Genomic DNA, 12,141 nt, shown 5'->3' with positions numbered 1-12,141 from the left:
AGGGGCATGGAACAGCTGCCCTATGAGGAAAGACTAAAGAAGTTAGGGCTGTTCAGTTTGGAGAAAGATGACCAAGGGGGGATATGATAGAAGTCTACAAAAACTTGAAAAGACTTGAACAACTTAATCTTAATCAGTTATTTACTCTCTCAGATAACAGAAGGCCCAGGGGGCACTCCATGAAGTTAGCAAGTAGCTCATTTAAAACAAATCAAAGAAAATTCTTTTTCACTCAGTGCATAGTTAAGCTCTGGAATTCATTGCCAGAGGATGTGGTTACAGTAGTTAGTGTAACTGGGTTTAAAAAAGGTTTGGTTAAGTTCCTAGAAGAAAAATCCATAAACTGCTATTACAATAATTAATAAGCAATAGTAGCTTGAGATCTATTTAATGTTTGGGTACTTGCCAGGTACTTGTGACTTGGATTGGCCACTGTTGGAAACAGGATACTGGGCTTGATGGAACCTATGTCTGACCCAGTATGGCATATCTGCTGTTCTTATGTTCTTATGCAGTGGTTCTCAACCAGTGTGTCACAGCACACCAGTGTGTCACGAAGCACCAGCAAGTGTGTCGCGTACCCGCTGCTCTTCCCCCCCCCCCCTTCACCTCAGCGAGACTAACACTGTTGCCGATCCTGCCCGGGCTATCAGCACATTCAAGCCCCGAGGGGAATGGCAGCAATGTTTGTGGAAGCCGGCAACAGGAACGTGACCTTTTCTTCTTCCCGCCTCTGTGACCTGGAAGAGGAAGTGATGTTTACCGGGCACGCAGGAAGAAAAGGCCATGCCTGCATGCTGCTGCAGAAATCGCATTTGATACTGGCTGGCCACTTTGCCAGGGACTGCAGGAGTACGGCGCTGCTGCCTCCCCCCCCCGGCTTCGACCTCCCCTTTTCTCACCAGAGCAACACCAGCAAGAAAATATAAAATTAATAATATTAATCAAACTACAAAAAAAAAAAAGGCTGGGGTGGAGAGAAAAGCTTAGAATTATATTCTCAGCTGACTGCTCTGTGCTGTGCGATTGCAGCAAAGCAAACAGCTGAGTGCTGCCTTCTTAGCGCTGTGGGGCTGGAGAGGTCACTCCTGCTGCATTTTCCAGCCTGTCAGGGCTCTGCTTTTAATAGCAGCATACCGGCTACCTTGTGCTGTGGCTGCTATGTGTGTTCTGGGTGGGGGTAAGTGACACAGAGAGTGAGCCAGCATGTGTGTAAGTGTATGAGAGAATGTTTGTGTAAGTAAGAGAAATGTGTGAGAGCAAGAGACTGCTCAGGAAAGTCAATGGTGTGTGTGAGAGAAAGAGATTAGTCAGGGACGTGACTGGTGTGTATGTGTGTGTGTGTGTGTGTGTGTGAGAGAGAGAGAGAGAGAGATTGGTCAGGGACGTGACTGGCGTGTGTGTGTGTGTGTGAGATAGTCATGGGCCCTAAGGAAGAAGAGCGTGAGGATAGAGCTTCAGTAGCCCTTGCTGCTTCTGGCATGTGCTATTGGCCTACAAGGGAAAGGAGTAGGAGAGTTACTGGACAGGGTAAGTAAAGGTGGCTTTTTAAGTTGATCTTTCTTGATTGACTGCCATTTTAACTATTAGGTATTATGTGATGTGTCTGCTGTAAATATTTTATTTATTTATTTATTAAAATTTCTATACCAGTATTTGGCAAAGCCGTCATATCGGTTTAAATCAAGCATATAACAAATTAAAACATATAGAAAATACTATCACAAACAATAAAACAATGCTGCTAAAAATGTATTGGTGTTTGGAGAATTTTTAATAATTTTGAAAATGTTTAATTATTGGATGTTCCATTTATCAGTTGTTTTGAAACATTTATTACATTGTAGTTTTAGAATTATTTTATATTTCTCGGGGAATGTATAAATAGAAATGTGGAGACAAAAACTGAACTGGAAACAGCAAGAAGCCAAACTCTGTATGCAGTAAAACAACGCAAAAACAAAAACATTAGCTTTATGGTCACTTTATTCTATATTTGGTGAGGGTCTGTCTCTGTTCTGCGTGTGTGACCCAGCTAAAGGTGTTCTGCGAGCTTGTAGTTTCTTGGTAGGGATCTATAGCAGCTTGGCTTGTTCTGTTTTCCTAATAGGAGGTGTATTGGTGTTTAGGGCCTGATGTAATTTTTGAAGTGCTGCCTTTTCATAGGTAGGGTTGTTACTGTTTGAGTTCCATAATGCAGGTGTAACTTTGTGCACATTAGTTTGTATACATTATTTCAGATCCTGGAAATCTGATAGTTGCTATATTTTTGTTTTGCACAGAATGCAGAGTGGCTTTTTTGGGTTTCCATTCCAGTTTCTGTTTCCATATTTGTAATTTGTGGTCTTTCTGTACTTGGTGAAGGTCGATTCTATGTGTGTGACCGAGGTGAAGTATTTTACTAGCATGTAGTCATTTGTATCAATATTATTTGTTGTGTTTTCTCAACAGAACATGCATTGGTGGTAAATTACTGTTTTTCATAAGGAGGGCTATTGCACCTGGTAGGAGAGAGTGTTTATGTTACTGTTATTGAGATGTCACCAGAAATATATTTTTTTCTATAGTAAATTGAACGGGGAATGTCCTAGTTCTGCTCTGCACCCATTGTTGGGGGTCGAGGGGGTTCCTGTGGAATGCAGAGTGTTTGTTTACATTTAGCCTGATGATGGTCACATGTTCAGTATGTCACGCATGTGAGAACCATCTGTCAGGTGTGTCCCGACAGAAAAAAGGTTGAGAACCACTGTTCTTATGTATAAGTCACAGGGAGTGCTGGATGGCTGTGGGATTGGGAGGTCTCTGGGGGTAAGTCACAAGGAGTGCTAGAATGCTATGTGTGGGATTGGGAGGTGTCAATTTGGTGTCAGTCACAGGGTGTGCTGGATGTCCCTGTGTGGTTGTGAAGTCTCTAGAGGTAAGTTACAGGGAGTGCTGGTGTTACGCCTGTTGGTCACAGATGGCTACGACCTCTCATGCTCACCTCTTTTTTCCCTGCACCGTCAAGTCTGGGAAGAATGGCGGTCTCTGCTAATCCCCGCCGACCTCTCCGGTGTTCCTGGGACAGCGTGGGCGCTACCAACCGCCATCTTGGACCTGGAATTACTTAGGCGTGCGCATGCGCGCGCAAGGGCCTCCTTTTAACACACCATGGCGTGAACCTCTGGGGCGTCCTCTCCTGATGACGTCAATCCACTAGTGTATTTAATCTGACCGTCCCTTGCCTTCTTTGTTAGCAAGGAGTTCCGTCTTGCTGAATCCACCTCATTCAAGGACTTCCTGTTCCTGACTTGGTCTTGGCATATAAGAACATAAGAACATAAGAAAATGCCATACTGGGTCAGACCAAGGGTCCATCAAGCCCAGCATCCTGTTTCCAACAGTGGCCAATCCAGGCCATAAGAACCTGGCAAGTACCCAAAAACTAAGTCTATTCCATGTTACCATTGCTAATGGCAGTGGCTATTCTCTAGGTGAACTTAATAGCAGGTAATGGACTTCTCCTCCAAGAACTTATCCAATCCTTTTTTAAACACAGCTATACTAACTGCACTAACCACATCCACTGGCAACAAATTCCAGAGTTTAATTGTGCGTTGAGTAAAAAAGAACTTTCTCCGATTCGTTTTAAATGTGCCCCATGCTAACTTCATGGAGTGCCCCCTAGTCTTTCTACTATCCGAAAGAGTAAATATACGCTTTGAGTACCCGCTCCTCGGGGGCTCCCCTGTGTTCCCGGCTATCCGCTCCTCGGAGGGCCTATCTGCCTGACTACTACTAGACCTACTTCTCAGGTCTCTCTCTCTCTCCAGGAACCATCTCTTGTGAGTACTTCTACTGACTTCTACTATATGAACTGTATTGAGGATTTCCCGCGATGTACCCCGAGCTTCGGGCCACTACCGCCTCACTTCAGTAGAAGCTATTCAGCATTTCCTGCACCGCAGAGTATTGACACACCAACTACGGGAGCCACTTCCGGGTTCTGGCATCTCTACCAGTTCTTCAACATCTACTGTACAGACATCCTCGGCACACCCCGCTCTGCGGGCCACTACCAGATCTGTATTGCTGAGGTGCCTACACTCATGAGGGGATCCCCGGCGTACCCCGCTCCACAGGTCACTATCAGATCTTCTCACCTGTTACTTTGCTCTGGGTATCCCCCATTGCTCAGGACTCCAACTCTGTGGACATTACCTTTTCCTTCCTACCTAATAAAGTCTCTACTTCTAGCTGTGTCCCACGCCACTGAGACTATGCCTGCTGACGGTGAGGCTCACAGGGCTCCTCCCTGTGAGCCTCACCTGAGACACCTCTCATCTCAGCCCAGGGTTCACATTCTTACAAAAACATAACAGCTGGATGGCAATATGTAAGGTAAGAAGGTCTCTGGGGGTAAGTCACAGGAAGAGCTGGATGGCTGTGTGTGTGGTTGGGAGGTGTCATTATGGTGTCAGTCACAGTGAGTGCTGGATAGCTGTGTGTGAGATTAGGAGGCTCTGGAGGTAAGTCACAGAGAGAGCTGGATGGCTGTATGTGGGACTGAAAGGTCTCTGGGGGTAAGTCACAGGGAGTGCTGGATAGCTGTGTGGGATTGGGAGGAGTCATTGTGATGTCAGTCACAGGATGTGCTGGATGTCTCTGTGGGGTTGGGAGGAGTCATTGTGATGTCAGTCACAGGGTGTGCTGCATGGCTCTGAGGGTTGGGAGGTCTCTAGGGGTAAATCTCAGGGAATGCTGGGTGGCAATGTGTGAGGGTAGCAGATCTCTGGGGTAAGTCACAGGGAGAGCTGGATAGCTGTGTGTGGGATTGGAAGGTCTTGGGTAAGTTACAGGGAGTGCTGGATGGCAGTATGTGAGGCTAGAAGGTCTCTGGGGGTAAGTCAGAGGGAGTACTGGATGGCTATGTGTGGGTCTGAGAGGTCTCCGGGGGCAATTCAGAGGGAGTGCTGGATTCCTGTGTGAGGTTAGGACATCTCTGGAGGTAAGTCACAGGGAGTGCTGGAAGGCTGTGTGTGGAGTTGGGAGGTGTCATTGTGATGTCAGTCACAGGGAGTGCTGGATGGCTGTGTGTGGGATTGGAAGATCTCTGGGGGTAAGTCACAGGGGGTGCTGGATAGCTGTGTATGTGGTTGGGAGGTGTCATTGTAGGTAAGTCACAGGGAGTGCTGATGGCTGATTATGGAGTTTGGGAGGTGTTACTGTGGGTAAGTCACAGGGAGTGCTGGATAGCAGTGTGTGAAGATGGGAGTTTCCTGGGGTTAAGCTGGAAGGCTGTGTGTGGGGTTGGGAGGTGTCATCGTGGTTTCAGTCACAGGGACTGGTAGTGTGTGAGGGTGGAAAGTCTTATTATTAAAACACTTGGAGACTCTGTGGATTCTTATTTATAGTTGGACTTAATATATTACCTACAGTATATAAAGATTTAGGTGGTTTACAAAGAAAAAAACCATATACATTTTGATAAAATAAGCATACAAACTAAAAACACTCAAGCAGATAAGTCACAATAATCTTTTAGTTGGAGGTATGTAGTAAAGCTAATTCTTTCCTTTTGATGCTGTTTTTTCTCCTTACAATACGTTTTAAATATTTTTATCTTAGTTTTTCTCTAAATATGGGATTGTTTAATACACAGAAGACTATGCATAGGCTGGATCCAAAAGATTTCACAGACTTACACTGAAATGTTTTCATATGTGTTATTCAGAATTTATCTCCACAGTGCTCCCTCCATGTCCCATTAGCCATTCACTGATCAAATCAGAGCAAAACTACAAACATGACCCAATATACACTCTTTCTTATAGGACCAATAGTATAATGTCTCTTTTTCTGGACATATTTTACCATGAAAATTGATAAAGTAACGTTCACCAGTTTTCACAAGTGTTATCTACAGGACAGCTGCTGCACACAAGTGGAATCTCAGCTTCCTTTTAAAACTGTTCGAGGAACATATTCAGAAGCTGTTGAGCAGAGTCATTATCTGGCTAAAGTTATCTCAATAACTTGCCCCATATATTCAATGGGATACAAGTCCCACTTAATATACTTGCCTAAAGTTATCCAGTTACATGTAGCCGAATAACTAAAAAAATCTAACCGGCTATGTTTGAACATAACCGGTTAGATTTTTTTGTTATCCAGCCTTGTGTCACTGGATAACTTGCTACGTAACCGGGCAATCTTCAAAAGATATCCAGCCAAGTAGCAATGCCAGATCTAAAACAAAGCAAGAAGTAAAAGGGCCTGTGGCTCAATTCCATTTGCTGCCCTATCAGGCTGTGCACCCCGCCACCCCTCCTAAATATTAAAAATGTTTCTGGGTTTGCTGCTGCCACACCCCTCATCCCCTTTCCTGATTCTACGAATATCCATAATATGGTGCTGCCGCTGGACCCTCCCACACACCCTCTCCCCCATCACAATCTGCACTCCCGCCATTCTCTCCCCCCCTCCCCCGAAACAAAACAAAATCTCTCCCAGCTCCAGGACAGCTTCCGACACAAGAGGCGCTGGAAGCGTAAACAAGCAGCGGGTAAGGTCCTATCCCACTTCTGGAAGGGATTTTTTTTTTGTCTTGGGGGAAGAGGAGAAGCTCCGGGGGGGGGGGCACAGTAAGTGAAGACTGTAGCAGTGGCAGAATCATATTATGGATATTCATAGAATCAGGGAAGAGGGGGCAGCAGTGGACCCAGGGACATTTTTAATATTGAGTGAAGGGATGTGGAGTGGGGGAGGTGCATGGTCCAACAGTGCATCTATGAAATCTGGGGAGCAGGAAGGAGGAAATAGGCCACAGGCCCTTGTTTTTGTTTTTTTTTAATTTGACAATCACTACTTAACAAGGTATCTTTTGAAGATACCCGGTTAAGTACCAAGTTATCTGCCCACACAAGGCCAGATAACTTAGACCTGCTCTGAACCAGATCTATAGTTATCCGGTTAACTTAGCCGTATATAACTGAAGTTCAGATAACTAAACCCTTCCCAGAAATGCCCCCTGAACGCGTCTTTATTATCCGGCTAAAATCTAGCCAGATAAAGTGATTCAATATTCAGGAACTCGCCATTTAGACGGGATAACTCGTGAGTAATCTATCTAAATGGCTTTGAATACTGACCTCCCTAGATACTAGAAGTATCCCTCATCCCAACCTCTCTCCACAAGACTACCATCTTACTACTCTATAATATAATATATCTTTAGAGAGACTGCAGTAGTGTACGGGAAGGAAAAGTGTGTGTTGTTGCTTCTGGCTGTAGTGGAAGGGACGCTCTCTCTTGCTCCAGTGGACCACACAACAGAGGAATATTTGCAGCTGACTGGTAAGCTTTGCTCTGTCTAATTAGAGTAATCAGTTGGTACCATCAGTCTAGGCTGAAGGACTCACCTGGGGTTCCCAGTCGTGCCTGAGAGACGGTCAGTTTCTCATGAGGAGCCTGACATTGACAGCTTGTCTCATGTGCAAATGGAGCTGGTGCAGCCAGAGTCTAAATGAAGATAATGCATTAATGACACTCTAGAAGTAGCATGAATACGTCCAGTGCAGCATCACATGACCTTCCCGTTCACCTCACACTGCCAAAACCTGAATATTTAAAACTCTCCAACATGTGTAAAACCAGTCCCCTGCTAGGTTCCCATCTTCCAGAATTAAATAGGGTAGAGATCGTACAGACTGATATTCTAAACTCTCTTATTTCTCTGTAATGCAGCTGTTTTTACCTTTTTTTTTAAGGGGAAAAAACATAAATTTCCATGTAAATATACTACCTTTGAAAAGTAGGTAATAACAGAGATTATGTCTCGTTCTGCTCCAGGTCTTCCTCCTAAGACACCTGGAGTGGTGCGGGTGGTCGTGGTGTCATTGTGAGGATCCCATGCTTAGCTTGACTTCAACTCTGTATTATTTTTCTAAATACATATTTAAAAATGTCTACTGGAATGCTTTAAGCAAATTAATTTAATATTTATGCAACCTATATTTACATAACTTGTCAATGAAAATCCTAAAAACAGGAATGAATCAGGCGTTTTATTCTGGATTTAGACACTGAGTGTATCTGCTAAGTGCAGCCTAAAGAAAGCTGTGTAGGCTATTCCACCCGAGCAGACTCAGCAAGCGCCTTCATTTTCTAATCACTGTTTTTTGTGCTTCTGTCTTCGTGATTATTGGGTGCTAAACCATCTTTTTATCTGCAAACAAGGTCAAGTTATACCCTATCCCATGCAGCCAAGCTCATGCTGGGATAAAGAAGAAGGCAGAAAAGTTTCAATAATGATAGCTATGGACTGAGGCCTACAGCTGGTAATCAGTCCCTGGCCAGGCAGAGGTCTCCAGGCAGAGATATTGGATGAAAATAGGTCTCTTTTGAAACAGAGATTTTTTTCAAGCAGAGTAAATCATTTGTGTATTTATAGAACACTTTTCCACCCCGAGAAAGGCTTTAACTGTTGGCAAGACTTAAAACAGTGAAAAGAGAATCATAGGGGGAACTCACCAAGGAGAGGCATTGCTTATTTGTTAAAGAACAAGTGCTCTGGAGACTTCTGAGATTCAGAAGTTTAGGGGATTATATTTGTATGTGCTTTGCATGCATTTTGGAGGGTTGTAATAATGTTAGAGCAATTTGGGTATAGATTCACAATAGAAAAAGGGAATTAAGGTAGTTATCCTCAGTTTAAGCCCTGGCTTGAATTAATTCCAGAAGACAGGCATATTCTTCCAGCTGCCAAGCCTGACCAGACTCCTCTGCTGTGCTGAGGAAGAGGGGGTTATTTTTTTGTAGTCTTCCAGTCTTCTTCCAGCATCCCAGTCAGATCCAGACCATTTGAGGGTAGCGGGGAGAGTGGGGTATTCTGAAGTGGTCAGACTTTTTTGTGTTGTTCTCGCTTCCTATAGATACTGTGAACAATGGCTCTCTAACACTCCAGTCCAAAAAGGAAGGTATCCACAGGATTCAGTAAATACGGTGAAGTTAAGCATAACATCAAAACAGCTCTTAAACTCACCCCATTAATTGATTTCTTCTGATAACAAAAGAGGGTCATGTGTAACACAAACAGATCTAGTTGGAATGGTTAATTGCAGCAGATTCAGACCAGTCCTTTAGGTAAACCAAAGGACATGACCTGTGGACTGAGGGTCCGGACTGGATAAGAAGGTTGGAAGGTGTTCTGGTGCTAACTGTGCAGACTTACAAGAACGCACAAAAATAATGTGCATCCACACTGCTCAATATTTCCTGCCCTTCCTCGGCCCTATCGTGATGCAGATTTAGCTTCAGTTTTCAATTGCAATGTATAATTACACAGCCCATAATAGCTCTAGTTACAGCAGCCTGACTCATCCATGGATCTCGTTGCTGGGGTTTGTACCGTCAGCAGAGCTGGGATTGAAACTCCCTGGTGGATCTGGGCGGTGCAGCTGCTTTAGTAATTCACAAGAAGGTTTGACACTAAAGTAATAAAACCTAGGAAATATACAGAAGCAAAAATGCCACAAGTGCTTTTAACCACTTCTATCATTTTCTAAAATGATGGACTTAAAAAAGAAGCAGCAGCAAGAATATTTAGTTTACAAATTAAAAGCAAAAGTTGTTTAAATTAAAGTCTCAGAACAGTCTTTCAGTTATTTTCTGATTCATAGTCAAAAAACTTAAAATGTGAAAAGCAACTATTCTAGAAAAATATGAATATTTAACAATATTTCACCAAAAGGAGGATAAATAGTTCCAAGTACTGGGAGGGGAAAAGGTGTTGATTGTAAGGATCAGTAACTGAGGCTTCAGCTGTCATCTGATTACAGTGATAGAGGATTTACAGAAAAACAGGAAGCTGGTTGCATTTCAGCTCAATTTCTTTATAAATGAAATTGCACAGTAATGTATATTTTATGAGAATGTGCTTACCCCACATTTATAGTTTGGGGATCTTTTGCCTGATAAGAATTTGGAGAGTGGGGTAAAAAAAAAGTGTCTGATCGCTTAGCTAGTACTACAACAAAAGAAAGAAAAAAACTATTGGGCAATATATTACAAATATATACATACATACACACACATATATACACAGTAAATATCTTTTCTTGATCTTCTGATGTGCATAATTTTGTTAATCTTACATTAGAAAATAACCCAGCAACTACTGCCTTGAAATATATCTTTCAGTTGCAAGTTTTTCCTACGATTCTCTACTGCTACTAGTAGCACAGGGACTGGAGTCTTCATCTTCTACTAACTGAATCACTGGCTGACTTCATTATGTGATCATGTTTGGCACCTGTACCAGAAAAAGAGTCTTCTCTCCTGCTCTGTCCCCAGCCTGCTCTCCACCCTTAGCCCCAATCTGACTAAAGCCTCCTCTCCAGCCTTTTCTCTACCTCTGGCTCCAACCTCCTCTCCATTTTCTCCAGCTGTGGATCCAGCCTCTTCTCTAGTTCTAGTTCCAGCCTTCTCTCTCCCCCTCCTCTCCAAAGCTAGCCCCAGCCTTCCCTATCCTTCTGTCCAGAGGTGACTCCAGATCAGTTCTTATCTCCAGCCTCCTCTCCACCCTTCTTTACAGTTCTGGCTCCAGCCTCTTCTCCAGCATTGGTTCTGCTTAGATAAAATTATTAAACTATTGTTTATTTTATTCCTGAGTAGATATTATTATATAAGTGAACATTCCTCCTACTTGTCTCCATCTACTGGTAGGGAAGCAAAACCCATGCGTCTGGAATGATCTGGGGTATGAACAGGAACTAGGGGTAAATGCAGCACTAGCGGTTGCACTACTTGTTTCACCTCTAATAAGCTGGTCTGAATAAAGAAGAGCTAAAAACAGTCAGCTGGGAATAAGAAAATTAAACCCTATCTTAAGAAAAAGAGATATGTGGTCCAGGTTTTAGACAGACAATGTTTGACTGTTAGTCTTTGTCCAGAATTTGGAAATGCCAGAAGCCACCTCTGCTGCTAGACTGCCTGCAGGTTCTTCAGGATTACTAAAACAAATGCAAACATTCACTTGACATTTTTAATGACTTTATGCGAAGTACAGTAAGTACTCTGAGTGTTTATACCTAGGTGTTGCTATTAGCAGGGCACTTAGAACAGGGCGGCCTAGAGCATAGTAAAGCTGCAGTGTGCCTGCCTGCGATTATAGATTTTAGAGCAAAGCAGAGCAGAGGATCCTGCTGGTTGGTGCAACTGGCTAGCACAATCCAGGCCCAGCACCGAATGCATCACCACCGGCCTCCCTCATGAGCAGGCCGATGTTCTCATTACAGCTAACTGTATTTTTTACAGTCTAAAAGTGTGTATTATTTTCTTTCGAGGTCTGCACAAGATGTTGAATAGGCAGAAACCCTGCTGTCAATAGGAAGTTAATGAAGGGCTTCCCCCGCCCCAGAGAACACGGTCACCTCCATCCTCCATCTTCCCCCGCCCAGACACCAGCTACGGCGGCCCTTTGTGCAGCTCACTCACCGGCCGGATCCGGGGGCACGTGTGCTCCGTCTCCTCCATGGCTCCTCGCACGGCCCTGCCCGGGCTCCGGGCGGCTCCGTCAGGCCATAGCGGAGTCCGGCTCGCGCCCTTCCTGGGAGCACAAAGCGCGCGGCGAAGGCGCCGGGCCCATCGCTATAACAACGGGCCGCGCGCTATCCGGGCGCCTCATTTGCATGGCGAGCCCTGGTTGGCTCCCGCCTTCCCCTCTGGTACTGATGCAGAGAGCTCGCGCCCGGGCGCCTATCCCCGTCTCGGAACGCGCGACAGAGGCGCCGGGCGCTTGGCTGCTAAGAAAGGGGCTCGCGCTTGCCGGGATCCTCAATTTCATGAAGAGCCCCGGTTGACCCCCAATGCCGAGGGCTCGTGCCCGGGCGCGGCGGCTGAAGCCGGGCAGCACGGGGCTCTGCTTGCATTCCTCGCTTCCCGGACGGTGCCAGGCCCTTAAACCGCGAGACCTTCCCAAGAAGCCTCTTAAATGGGCCTTCGTCCGTGCTCCTCGCTTCTTTACCCAACACAGATAAGAGCCGCAGCGGTAAAGCAAAAGAACGCAGTGGCCGTGGCTGCCCATCACCCTTCAGCAGACACAGCGGCACCGGCTGCTTTATATGTAATCCTGACAAAGAAGAAAAAGTGATAAATTCAGCT

The 12,141-nt window shown here is 44.8% G+C and overlaps 1 protein-coding gene across 1 annotated transcript in view; it reads right to left on the bottom strand.

Annotated features, from left to right (window-relative positions):
* PCYT1B (phosphate cytidylyltransferase 1, choline, beta) overlaps nucleotides 1-11,630 on the bottom strand; it is an 85,133-nt gene extending 73,503 nt beyond the window's left edge. Inside the window, exons 1-2 of the mRNA XM_029603089.1 lie at nucleotides 11,476-11,630; nucleotides 7,401-7,500 (exon numbers count right to left, since the gene is read on the bottom strand). Of these exons, the coding sequence (XP_029458949.1) occupies nucleotides 7,401-7,500; nucleotides 11,476-11,514 (139 nt within the window). The 5' untranslated portion in view covers nucleotides 11,515-11,630. The remainder of the gene's footprint in view (nucleotides 1-7,400; nucleotides 7,501-11,475) is intronic.
* Between the last annotated feature and the right edge of the window lie 511 nt (nucleotides 11,631-12,141).

Source organism: Rhinatrema bivittatum, chromosome 5 (assembly GCF_901001135.1).
Source record: "Rhinatrema bivittatum chromosome 5, aRhiBiv1.1, whole genome shotgun sequence".
Lineage (NCBI taxonomy): Eukaryota > Metazoa > Chordata > Amphibia > Gymnophiona > Rhinatrematidae > Rhinatrema > Rhinatrema bivittatum.
This window is presented reverse-complemented; position numbering and strand designations above follow the sequence as displayed.